Source organism: Malus sylvestris, chromosome 2 (assembly GCF_916048215.2).
Source record: "Malus sylvestris chromosome 2, drMalSylv7.2, whole genome shotgun sequence".
Classification (NCBI taxonomy): domain Eukaryota; kingdom Viridiplantae; phylum Streptophyta; class Magnoliopsida; order Rosales; family Rosaceae; genus Malus; species Malus sylvestris.
Genome location: NC_062261.1, coordinates 29,050,503 through 29,064,560, shown reverse-complemented (window position 1 = coordinate 29,064,560; position 14,058 = coordinate 29,050,503). Strand labels below are relative to the sequence as shown.

General features: G+C 33.8%; 1 protein-coding gene across 1 annotated transcript; it reads right to left on the bottom strand.

Annotated features, from left to right (window-relative positions):
• Positions 1-6,111: 6,111 nt before the first annotated feature.
• LOC126590942 (uncharacterized) lies at positions 6,112-10,435 on the bottom strand. Its single transcript, XM_050256463.1, has 5 exons — positions 10,297-10,435; positions 9,032-9,200; positions 7,132-8,206; positions 6,586-6,752; positions 6,112-6,469 (listed from the first exon to the last, which is right to left on the bottom strand). Exons 2-5 carry the CDS (start codon positions 9,163-9,165, stop codon positions 6,364-6,366), a joined length of 1,482 nt encoding a protein of 493 aa, XP_050112420.1. The 5' UTR covers positions 9,166-9,200; positions 10,297-10,435; the 3' UTR covers positions 6,112-6,363.
• Between the last annotated feature and the right edge of the window lie 3,623 nt (positions 10,436-14,058).

The window sequence follows — 14,058 nt, the reverse complement described above, 5'->3', positions numbered from 1 at the left end:
GTCAAAACCGACGCAATGTCTGACAAATTGATAAAAAATGACTTTGCGTCGAAATATGATGACTTTGCGTCGGTTCAAACCGACACTAGTTCTGACTACACGCAGCCTGACACGCTTTTGATTGAAAGGTCTGACATATTTTTGACTGACAGGGTTGCGTCGGATAAAACCGACGTTAGCTTGATAGATTTGTGTAGCGTCGAAATAAGGAATCTTTGTGTTGAAATAATGAGAGTTTGCGTCGGTTAAAACCGACACCAACTCTGACACAGTCTGCAAGAGCTCGTCCAACCCATTTCCCCGTGCAAAACAAACCGGGAAAATTCCCGCCCAAATTTAAACCAAAGTTAAAATATAATCAGTTATTTTATCTTATATAATATTTTAATAAATAAAATATAACTTATATATAATTCTTAATAAAAAAACAGAAATATAATTTTATGATAAGATATTTACATACACGAATTGAAACATCGTCTAATTAATATATTTATTCCCTATCATCATCTGTTAGCTCGTCGTCGGCATTGGCATGATTAACGAACTCGGTAGGCAACGGTATGATTCAAGAAAAAGAGTCTCTTCCACGCCAACCCTTGTATGGAAATTTTCATTATCAAGAATTGGATCATCCAAGTTAGGTATGGCATAATAACTATAAACATGTTATAGTTAAAAAAATTCATTATCAAGAATTCGATCATCTGTAATAAGTATGAAAATAAAAATTGACAGAATAACTATAAACATGTTATAATTAAAATGCAAAACAATAAATAAATAATGTGATTGTTAAAACGCATTTGTCGTTTAAGTACTACATCTACACTCGAAAATAAGAGCCTAATAAAAGAAAATTCATACACTACTAATCTATTACAAATATTTTAAATTGAAGATTGAGTTCATTCAATGTATTCATATAAGATCAAGGAGTGTAGCTGTAAAAAATCATCCAAATCGGAGTTAAAATAACCGTTAAATCGTGATTTTTCATTTATAACCGTCGAAAAGCTTTGTCCCGTTACTTGATCTCTGAATGTTTGTTTTTTGTGATTTTTTGTTGATCATTAAGTATAACATAAGATTTTGTGGTATCCACTTGTGTAAATATTTTAAATTGAAGATCGAATTGATTCATTGTATTCATATAGGGTCAAGGAGTGTAGCTGTAAAAAATCATCAAAATCGGAGTTAAAATAACCGTTAAATCGTGATTTTTCGTTTATAACCGTCGAAAAGCTTTGTCCCGTTACTTGATCTCTGAATGTTTGTTTTTTGTGATTTTTTGCTGATGTGATCTCGAAGCATATACAAACAAATTTGACGGTTGGGATCGTTGAAATTAGTTTCAGAGAATTCGTATCCCATCAAAACAATAGATTACTAACACTTAAGAGTTTATTTATACTTTCATTAAGTATAACATAAGATTTTGTGGTATCCACTTGTGTAAATATTTTAAATTGAAGATTGAATTGATTCATTGTATTCATATAGGGTCAAGGAGTGTAGCTGTAAAAAATCATCAAAATCGGAGTTAAAATAACCGTTAAATCGTGATTTTTCTTTTATAACCGTCGAAAAGCTTTGTCCCGTTACTTGATCTCTGAATGTTTTTTTTTGTGATTTTTTGCTGATGTGATCTCGAAGCATATACAAACAAGTTTGATGGTTGGGATCATTGAAATTTGTTTCAGAGAATTCGTATCCCATCAAAACAATAGATTGACTAACATTTAGAGTTTATTTCTACTTTCATTAAGTATAACATAAGATTTTGTGGTATCCACTTGTGTAAATATTTTAAATTGAAGATCGAATTGATTCATTGTATTCATATAGGGTCAAGGAGTGTAGCTGTAAAAAATCATCAAAATCGGAGTTAAAATAACCGTTAAATCGTGATTTTTCATTTATAACCGTCGAAAAGCTTTGTCCTGTTACTTGATCTCTGAATGTTTATTTTTTGTGATTTTTTGCTGATGTGATCTCGAAGCATATACAAACAAGTGTGACGGTTGGGATCGTTGAAATTTGTTTCGGAGAATTCGTATTCCATCAAAACAATAGATTGACTTGGTACCAGAGATTTCTCTCTTTAACCAAAGTTATTTTTCATAAAAAGATAAAATAAAATAAAAAAATCCTGGTCTACTCTCGGTATCTCTTAACCCTTTACGGTAGATGATAGCCAATATGAGCAGCCTAGCTTTATCCTTAATGGATATATCTTTTCTTTTGGATCTAATAATTGATTGAAATGTGTTTAGAATAATGTTTTGGCCTCATCGATTGTGTTCAGTCCCACCAAGTGCGCGTAGAGTAGAGATGTATATATTTGCTAAGCCTAATAAAACAGAGAAATTCCTATAAGACGATCAAAACGATGCGTACAGCACAGAAGCAGCAGCTTAGGATTCCATGCAAAGAGCCTTGAATACGCATCTACCAGCTACCAGAGAATCAGAGATGCATTCCCTCTCTCTCTCTCTCTCTCTCTCTCTCTCTCTCTCTCTCGCATATAAAATTTAAAAACATATATATAAAAAATATAAAGTGCATGTGGATTAGGAGGTTACCAAATACCAATCCGTTGTGGTTGTGATGTTGAATCTTTGCACGTGAAGTGTCCCCATCCAACCTTGCTTGGTTTTCACCGTCAATCATTAGCTTAGCTTATATACGAAAGTAAGTGAATAATTTAATATGATAAACACATTAACAGGCAAATAATATTCCCTTCACTACGTATATACCATTATATTTTCCTAAATTTCAATTATTTATGTGATATGGTGCATGTATCTATATATTTTAGATTCAAATGACTTTAGAGCTACCTTCCAAATAATAATATATTAATGGGATTGTATGTCTACAGTTATTTAGTTTAACGAGTTTCAGTCTTTAGATTTAGAATATTTCAAGCTCAGGTCTCATGAACCATGGTTTTAGACAATATAACAACAACAATAACCATAATGGGATTGTACATATGAATTTAAGTCTGGCGTAGTGTATTGTTCTCAAGGCAAAAGTTATATGGTTCTATTGAAGTTCAGCTCAAAGTATGAGTCTGGCTTCAATTTGCTATGTAGCATTTGTAAGTGCTACAAGTGTTTTAGGTATTAGATTTGGTTTCCACAACTGTTAGATTTTTTATTTCAATCTTGGTCTTTCATTTTCTATATCACTATGCTATGTATTATTGAAGAATTTTTTTTTTTAAAATGCATGTAATGTCGACAACTAGTGTAGAGACTCCGAGACCTAGGTAAGAGAGTTAATCATGATTTTATCCTATGCAAAGTTTTATCGAGACGTAATTAAACTACACAATAACATTCCGAATCTTACCTCCTTAACCACCACTTTATTCCTGATGTCAAGAATAATATATATATATATATATATATATATATATATATATATATATATATATATATATATATTAAATTTATTATTATTATAGAGAAAATAAAAAGTTTGAAACTATTACAATAATTTAGGAGATAAGAGAATTTTGAATGCGGGACACATGGGTAGAAACCAAATACCATATTCAACCACATGCATCTTTATTATAAGAAGAAAGCTCTATAGCATTCTATAGCAAGGTTCTTTCTTCTATCTAATTCTTTTTTGGTTTTTTAATCCTGGATTCGAGGCTCTAAGTTGGTGAGTCTGCTTGATTGTGACCAAGGGGAGGCTAAAATGCTTCTGTGAGTCTTTTCGGTCTCCGAAAGGGATGAATAACCGTGACTTGCCACCAGTTTTCCCCCTTTTGAAAAAAATAAAAATAAATAAAATTAATCAACTTTGTTAAGGAGAACTAAGTCAATGACCAAAGGGCAAGAGGAGAGACTAGGGCTTGTTTGAATGTGCTTTTAAAATAACTAAAAGTGCTTTTAGAGAAAATGTTTTTTGGTTCCAAAAGCACTTAAAGTGTTTTATGCAAGAAGCACCAGTTATGTGCTTCTTCCAGGAAACACTTTAAGTACTTTTCCAGAATTTACTTGCATTTTTACTAAGGATTGGTTCCAAAAACATTTTCACAAAAAATGCTTTCAGTCATTTTAAAAACATATCCAAACGAGCTCTATTTATTGTGTACTTTAGCTGGAATACGAAAGTGATCAGGTGATATGCATTTCTCGCGTTAATGGGGTGAGTTATTAATCGTAAGTTAATTAAAACTAGGGAACTTTAACGAAAAGCCCCCAGTATTGTTCACTTTAACGAAAAACCACATATTTACACTAAAAAGTCAATTCTGGTACTATTCACTTTACCCTTTATTTTGTCCTTATCGTTAAAATTCAAAATTTTCAATTATTTTTCATTAGTTTTCCTTTAAAACTATAGAGGCACACATAATTGTATATATGCATGCATGAGTGATGTATCCATGTGCTCATTGCTTGTTATTTTGTAACATAAAAAAAAAAGGAGCTGTTATTTCGAGGACGATTTATAGATGATCGTCATCCAAGCAAAAACTAAATAAGTAATACAAATAAATAAATAAAGCGAAAACAAAGAAGTCAACTACTATTAAAATGAAAATGAGAAATGCTAAAGATACTCTCTTAAAATTAAATGCTTTATGAATTCTCTGACACCTCATGTTTTTGTCACAACGGTTCATAATGTTGGCACGGGGATTAACGTTAAACTATGACATGGAAGAAAGTCTCATTTTAAGAGAGTCCCTTTAGCATTTGATGGCTAGATACCTTCTTTAATGATTTAGACCAAGTTCGGTAAACCACATGATGTAACAGTTGATGGTTGGATACGTTATTCAATAATTTAAACAAGTATTCCAATCATCAACGTCAAATCATACGGTCTACAAAATATGATTTAAGTAGATAGAGTCTCTACCATCACCCTTATCCAAATGATTTATAGAGTGACTAGAGCAGATCCACATGTCGAAATTTTGTTACCATATGCACGCATCGTCTTAATCGTAGTGACACATTGACACCTAGAGGTGGGCATAAAAACCACCGAACCAGAAAATTGTGGTAAAAAAAAAATTGTAAAAACCGCGTTGATAAAAAAAGTCAAAACCAGGACAAAAATCGAACCGGACTGTCTCAAACAGTTCCGGTTCCAATTTGAAAATACTAAGAACCAGAGGAACTGAAACCGGTTCAATCAAAGCATTGGTTTGCAAGCCAAAGGATTCCTCTTTGGTTTGGAGCTATAAGCAGCCCTCACAGTCCAGTTGTAACCCGAGAGGTCACTCAAGTCAAGAAATACAGCCCGGTCAAGTGAGGCCAGAAAAACAAGCGAAAGAACGAGTAGGACTGGCAGAGGAATGCCTCCACTTAGACCTTTAGGTTAGCTCTCGGGGCTCTGTCCTCTAGACAGAAAGAGTAGACGGTTACCTAGAAAATTCACGAGCTAATATTCTATGTTCATTCACATGTTCATTGCAAGTAAATTCCCGCTTGTTGACATGGTTCTAGTCTTGGTAAGGGTGCTTTTGGTGTTGATATTGAGAGCTAGTTCAGAGTTGGTCACTCTTGTGAAAGGTTCGATGACAATCAACGTTCTTTGCTTTCTATTGTTTCAACGCTCCAGGCTCTGTCTACTGAACACCAACGGTTTTGTTGATCCACTTCACCCACGCACTTGAAAAGGAGTTTGTTTGGGTTTTGAAAGCCAGTACCATTTCGCGGCCGTACTTGTAGTTGATTTGGGAAACAGTCACCACTCTAAGAGATGTCGAAATGGCCGTAAATTTCGTCGTTAAACTGAAATGTAGCCAACTGTAAACTCGCCAAAAATGGTACTTGGAAACATCTGACTCTGGATGGATGGAGAATCGGATCACAAGTATTTACAAGAGAATGTGAATCCCTCAAATGTCACAATAATAACTCATAACTATTACTAGAGTGCAAATGTGAGAAAGACCATCCCGCTATTTCACGACTACAACGATATCTTCGAAAATAACAAGTCATTTTCCTATCATTTGTCAAACAAGGCACCAACTGTGAAAGTGACCTGAACTACTTTTACATTGACGTCTACGAGCAATGATCGCACAACCCATCTTAATTCAGCAATGTCACTCTAAAACATGGATGCCACAGAAAAGTTTGAAAATTTCGCAAACAGTAAAGTTGATGACTAGAGATGATAACCAGTAATCTAGATCATCGACGAAAAGATGAAGTAACGTATGAGCCATGTCAAGTATGGGCAAGAGAAAGGGATAATCTAGTGAAAGACCACACAATTAAATAAGGATCACCCAAGTGAAATCACAAATGATCTGACAGGTACACTACTCTTTGCTCACTCAGCAATAGCAAGGTTTGAGACTATACCTTAAGTTCATTCGGACCAGAATTTCACAAGGGCGTCTAAAAACGCTTTAAATACATCCCAAAGTGGGTTACCTTCTGGTCTGGTCTTTTTAGATGCACCTTCCCATGATTCACTGCCCAAAGAAATAATTGACGAGAAAAATTAATGATCCTGAAGTGTCAATACTGCCATGTATTTGCATTTTCACAAGTAAAAAGAAAACACTGAACTGTTACAACATATCCTTACAGGTTAATTCTGTCCAAAGTTGGTTTGCTTCCCTTCTTCAAGCTACCGCTGGTCTGGACATCAACTTCATCTTCAATCACAACCACCTCTTTGGTTTTCGATTGCTCACTACTACCACTGGTACCGTTGGTAATCTTTGTATGTAAGCTATCTGGAGCTTTGTCAGCCTGTAAATATGCACCAACAGTTGAAGTTTATTGGTCAATAAATCTGAAATTTCCACTGACATGTTTTGAACAATAATAGGTATAGCATTCTTCCCAACATTGTTAAGGAAAAAAGCGTTTTCACTCAATGGTATGGGTAATCAAATCTTTACCATCACTATCAATCTACGAGACAATGTTAAAGCATTTCCAACCAACAATAATAACACCCATACTTGAAAAAGATAATATCACAATATGAAAACTGAGCACACATTTTAATCATGAATTGTGAAAATGTAAATACATGGCAATATTGACACTTCAGTTTTAAAATATGATGGGTAATTAGGAGAAAAATGGTGAAAAATCTACACACGACGTTCCAATTTGGTACTACCTTAGTTCCCGCGGTCAGCTGGTTTTGGTTAGAGATCTCAGAGGTTGGAACATCTTTATGAGGTGATTTGACATTAAGGTCTGTGCTTCCTGTTTCATGCACAATACCTTCATTAAAGGTTGAGTAACTTGAGCTTTCAACTGATGGATCTATGGCATTTCCTAGTGCTTCATCCACTGGGCTGGATTTGTTTTCAACCAATGGACTTGAAAGATTCATCGCTACATTATCATCCATGCTCTTCATGGAATATAATCTATCCACTTGCAAACTATCAACACCAGCTAACTCCATCCCTCTAGTTCCCTTGTCCTTGGAAGACTTAGTCAAATCCGTTACTTCTTGTAACCTTCCATCCAAGCCCTCAGGTGTCGCATTTACTGGCTTCAATGGGAATGTCTCCACTATCACATCTGCTGTTAAAGGATTCACATTAGACTTGGATGTTGCCCGAACGTCTTCAGCATTCTTCTCTGCTTCCGAAGGTTCAACTGTTTGCAGTTCTGTGCACATTCGTTCCTCCCTTTCTTTATCTTTCCTATCTATCTGGCTACCATTGATTAGTCCATTGTCAAAACTCTGATATTCAGGACCAATACAATGCCCATTAGAATCTATAGATTCAACAGCAACATGCTTCTCTATTTCCACAGGTCCATTTGCTTGTAACTCTGTACTTTTGGGTTCATTAAATTCTTTGTCATTCACTTCTACTTGAGTACCATTGATGATTCGTCCATTCTCAAACATCTGATGTTCAGGTGCAACTAAATGCCCATCGGAAGCGAAAACAAGTTGTTCAATTACACCCTGATTTTGATTGGTGACGAACAGCAATTCATTTGATGATATTGACAAAGTATTTTGTGGTTCTGCAGCAATGGTACCCAATGGATTGTGTTCCCAAAACTGATCAATGGTCTGCTGCTCCTCTACAGTAAACTTAGCAGGACCAAGCACTCTATTTTCCTGAATTATATCTCGAACAATTTCTCGTACAGTGTAGAAAGACCCACCAACTTCTTTGTGGGTCAGATTAAGTGATGGAAAACTCCCATTGTTTATTTTCTGATACCTGTAAGCAAGATTATTAAAAAGGCTGAACTTGCATGCTTTTAAGAATTTCACAAATGGAAACTAGAAATTCAGTAAAGTAAGACGGATGTGGAAGTCAATTGCAAGAAAACACACAATATCACTACCATATCCGAATGCTCCCATCAACTTCTAACAGGAAAGAGTACTCCTGCATATATGCCTATCAAAAGTTGGTCCAACTAAACATTATCACAAGTTTGACACAAGTATCTGTTTTATTCTTACAAAACAGGAAGATCCTTTACTATAAGTTTCTCCATTTAGGTGAACTAAACATATAGAAAATAAAAGTAAAATGTTCTTAAAAGAGTGCTTCCACAGAATAAATTTTCTAGTATTCTCAGGTGAGTAAAAAAAAATCTCAGAATCATATGTCAATCAATTTGGCTGGCAACGAATCCAAGAATGCATTAATCTTCAAATTTAGTCAAAATCTATAAGTGGATATAAACGGTTATACATATTTTGTATATCCATTTATGTACTCACAATAGTTACATGATTCTTGATCATCGTATAAATAAGTACAATCATAGCTTAATTAAGATTTTGACAGAGCTTATCCAGAAGCTAGAAACAGGGAACTAAAAATCGGCCCATACCTTAAAAATATACAAATGTACAAAGTATCCTACATTTCTATTCAATTATCCTGAGTAAAGAGTAAGGAGAAGATTAGTGCCCGTAATCCTAGTAGATTTCATCAGAACTACATTGTTTAGAAGATTAGTGATTTCTCTTTTCTTCTTTTCATAAGTTACAATAGTAGAAAATATAAACAATGAAACAATGATGTTATTACTTTTTTATAAAGGATTCAACCATTGCCTTCCTCTCTTCCTTTGAACGCCGAATTCTGGACCTCCTTCCTTCAGATTCATTATTTTTAGCTAGGGCGAATGTCTGCCCAACCCAACTACCCTTTATAGAATGCATTACACTCAAAGCTCAGCACCTTCTGAAATTCAAGCCTGCACATACATAATCTTTGTGAGATATGGAAAAGGTACTTATATAAAATCCTAATAAACAGATACTAATAACCTAATACTTCACATTAGAAAATTCATTTGCAAAAATATTATTTAACTTTTTGGATATTTGGGTGGTGTCTAAGTGATTAGTATTAGCAAGTAAGAACTGAAACAAAAGAATTTTTTAAAAGAAACGAAACAATGTGATGTAAAACAGATCAAGTAGTAAGGAAAGGCCAGTGAAGCCAATCCTGAACCATAACGGAGAACCAAAATGAAGACATATATAAGCATCCGTAACCGTCATGAGTCATGAGTCTTACTTTCCACATGGAAAAAAAATGATCCTGACTGTACTAATATTATCAAAATCCACAAGCTTATCTGTCAAGAATGGAAGCTTAACCAAGTCATGAGAAAAAAGGAGAAAATATGTAAAAATTTATACCACCTTGAAAAAGTGAAAAATTGATGGCGAAATTTCTTTTGTACATGAACAACAAAAACCAAACACAATGACACCAAAAGCTGACCCAACACTTCTGGGAATCATGATTTCTTTGCAATTTGAAAATGGCATCAAAACATCGGTATTCAAAACAAGATCATGAAGAAATTTCAATACAAGTGAAATTCAGAAATTCAGAAAATCAGAAAAATAGACAGCCAGCAGAGGTAAAATGGGGAAATTAAAAAGAAGCCCAAGAAATATTTTCTTCGATCAACCGGCCGCTGCGAGTAAGTACGGTGAGCCTTGAGTAACTAAGTGAAGAAATTGAGAGTGAAAAAACATACACTAGAAGCGTGTTGTGTGTATCTGTATATATGTGTACAAAAGACAACAATCAAAAATCAAGAGACAGTGACAGAAACAAAATCCAAGAGTAACCCACACGAGAAAACATCTATATCAACAAAACCCAACAATCAAAACATGGATTTTACACAACTCAACAACTTACAGTTGCCATGCACTTAATTATGCCTAAATTCCAACAATTAAATTACAAAAAAAATAATTCTGGAAATGACAGTCAGAATAAAGCATAAATAATGGGGAGAAAGAAGAGCAGAGAGAGAGAGAGAGAATCACCTGAAGAGATGGGGAGGATTACGTTTTGGGGTTTTTCCAAAACCCTACTACTACACTACCTACAGAGTGAGAGATGACCGAGAGAGATAAAAGCAGCAGCCAAAAATCAAAACATACAAAGACAAGGCGACTGCTATTGTTGAGTGGCAACATTGTAAATTGGCGAGGTTTTTTTTTTTTTTTTTTTTTTGATGCAATTGGTGAGGGTGTGCGAGGGAGCGCAAGGTGTGTAATTTCCTTTATGTATGGACGAAGAAATTTAAGATTATTAAAAAATTTTAAAATAATAGAATTTTATTTTCTATAATTTGTGAATTATCTTGTTTGGTTAACTTGAAAAAAAAACAATGAAATTGAATACAGAATTTGTTATTTTTAAACTTCAATCATATAAATTAGAAAATAACACATATTTACCTATAATTTAAACTTGGGAATTGGAGGTTCCAAATTCCAAACTTTTTTTTTTCCATGCGGAAATTCTAAATTTCTATGCTTATGAATCTAAACAAAAAAATTGGTGCATGTCAATTTATAAATTTTGATTTTTATCTAAATTCTAAGTTTTTTTATTTTATCCAAACATAGAGTAAGTTGGAAGGGTGGTTATTGGCAAAATCATAAATACTGAATTCGGGTCGTTCTACAAACGCCCATGAGTGTAAATTTGGGTTAGGCTTTGGTAGGGTAGAGGAAGAGAATAACTTTGTCAATTACTTTTGTATCCCTCTATCTAATGACCAATAAGCCCTTACCAAAAAATGAAATTTACATTTAAAATATGTTTTTTTTAGTCAAAATTGTCCATGAGATTGTCATAAGGAAAATTTTATTTAAACTCATGTAATCTCTTTCTACACCTAATTTAAATGTCAAATGTTTATTGTCTTTTTTACCTTATTGCGTAATTACTATCAACAACAAGAGAGATTTTTCAGTATGACTGTCACCCGAGGTGGTACACCACGTGTCCCTATATAAACGATGGGTTATGTGTGTTAAAAGGTTAATAACTTAAAAATAAAAAAAATTCACCACTTACATAAAAACATGTGATGAAAGTGACAATAATATATCGATAAACTCATCCACAATAATAAAACTCTACCATGACTCCTTGTTTATCATACGCTCATTCCAGCTAAAACCCTAATAACTTTTATAGAGAAAAAAAATCTTTTTTTATCGCTGGATAGTAATTTTGAAGTTTTGAATTCTCCAACTAAGGTGTGAATCGATTTATGGAAATTTTTTGTTCATTTGATTTCAATATTTTTTTTTAGAGTTTAGAATATGAGTATTTGGGTTTCAATTATTTTTTCGTCAATCCCAGTGTAGTTTGAACTTTCTACAACAGTCGTAAGCAAAAAATTACGACTTTGTTGTTGTTTGTGGGATTTTCTAAAGCAAATCTCTATAAATGTCATGTTTGTTTCACTATTGAGTTTAACTATATAAAACTTCATTCTAATCCTTGACAAAGATGACTTTTAAACTAAAACCATGAGTAAGACCAAAATATAATTTTAGTCCCTTGATACATTAATAACCTCATTTATTAATTACATTTTTATTTTTTAATTATTTCTCTTTTTCTTCCTAATTTTAATGTATTGATTTTATTTCATTTTCATTTTCATTTTCATTTTATTTATCATAATATATTTTGTTGTAAACATTTAGATAAACTAATTTTGTTATACAATAAATTTCGATGTACTTTGTCTTCTTTATTTAGGTACATTAAATTCATTATAATACATTCTGGTGCATGCATTTAAGTACACACATTTTGGTACATATATTTCGGTACAAACATTTAGGTACATTCAATATAATACATTTAGATACTAACATTTTGGTGCATATATTTCGGTACACACTAGGGGTGGGCAAACGGGTCCTGGACCTGCGGGTCAGGGTGGGTCCAAAAATTATAAATACAAAACAGGGCGAGGCGGACCGATTCCTTGTAAATAACAAGGCGGACTGATTCTAAAAATTGGAGAAAACGGGCCCCCGGCCCGAACCGTTCATTGCCTACTGATTGAATCTCTACCCTCTATTACCCCATTTCTCTTATTCTCATACCTAATTCACTCAACTCTCCCATCACCCTCTCTCTCTATTCTGACTCCTTGATATCGATCTCTCTCAATCTCCTCCCTCTTAATCTCCTCCCTCTCAATCTCTTTCTCCCACAGTCTCTCTCTCTCTCTTTCATCTCACCCGCCCTGAACCTAGCTTAACCCTTTTTTTCCTCTCATCTTCTCCAACCTTCACAAAGCATAACCAGGCATATACCCATCTCACCCGCCGTAAACCCAGCTTACACTTCATAAAGCATCACCAGCTATGCCACAAGCCATTGTCCACTCCCTTCTCTCTTTCCTCCAATTCCGGGCTTGAGCTGTTGATAATTTCAGGTAATTTCTCTAAAACACTATTTAAAATTTCAAAGTTTATTGATTAACTATCTCTCTCTGTGGACGCCTCTGTCTCCGATCTAACAAAATGCATTATTGGTCCAGTTTTTTGCTTGGAAACGGCGCGGCAGCAGATGAAGGTCTTGATGTCAGAGACCGAGTCGAAGATCTGAAGGATGGGCGAGTCCAAGAGGCAATCAAAACCGGAAAAAAAATGAAATAAAAAAAGTAAGAGGACCCGTGTACCCATCCCGTTGTGGTTCCAGTGATCAGATTTGCAATACCCGACCCGTTTTCTTTTTAAGCGAGTCTAGTCCAGTCCCTCCAAATTTGGGCCCGACCCCGTCTGTGCCCACCCCTAGTACACACATTTAGATACATTAGTTTAATATAATACATTTCAGTGTATATATATCAATGCATATATTTCAGTACTAACATTTAAATACATTAGTTCAATATAATTACATACATTTCAGTACTAACATTTAGGTACATTAATTGAGTCTTTCAAGTTTGAAGAATTTAAATAAAAAATTAATAAATTAAAAAAAAATTGGTCAAAAAATAAATTAAAATTTGTTTATTAATAAAAAAATATTTAATGAGAGACATTAAATAAAATGCAAATTGATTATTTTGAATTAAGGACACATCAAGGAAATATGATCAATATGTAATATAACACCAGATTTATTTTAAATTTCAATCTTCTTAAAGGATTAAAGTTAAAAAATCCCGTTTAATCATTGGCGTGTTTGTTTCAAATACAAAATTATTAGTGATTAATTCCAAGAGTTCGGACCAACCGTGTCCATTTAGTTATTAGCTCTAAACAGTCACAATCTTGGGTCTTTGAGAAGATATAATAGTTTGGAACTGGTTATTCAATAACCACCTATGAAATGAAATCAAATACCGATCAAAACTAATTAAGATGAAAACTGGTTGGGGCAATTAGAATGCAGAAGGTAGATGAGTTAATATTGTGGTGGTGTTGATAGCAACCCAAGTAAATGGTTTGGTTGAGAGAGCATGAGTTTTGGTTTAGTAGAGAGAGAAAGCAAATGGTGTAAAGATAAGTTTAAATTTTGTTTTGGGAAAAAAAAAACTTTAAATTTTAAATTAGGTTTGGAATGGTAGTTTAATAAATTTGGATTTAAAGAGATATTAATTCTTTAATAAAAAATATGGGTGTAAAGAGTAAGTTAAGTGTAGAAAGAGGAATAAAATTTCTCTTGTTATAACTCCTCATTTTGGTCCATCAGATTGTCCATCATCAATCATTTGGTCATTCTATAAACAATCTCTCTTAGATTGAAGAAACCACTAGTTC

Coding starts and splice junctions, on each gene's coding strand:
- LOC126590942 (XM_050256463.1), bottom strand. CDS start 9,165: ATGCATTCTATAAAGGGTAGTTGGGTTGGGCAGACATTCGCCCTAGCT. Junction 6,753..7,131: donor AGCTGACCGCGGGAACTAAG/GTAGTACCAAAT, acceptor GCATATTTACAG/GCTGACAAAGCTCCAGATAG. Junction 6,470..6,585: donor ACTTTGGACAGAATTAACCT/GTAAGGATATGT, acceptor TTCTTTGGGCAG/TGAATCATGGGAAGGTGCAT.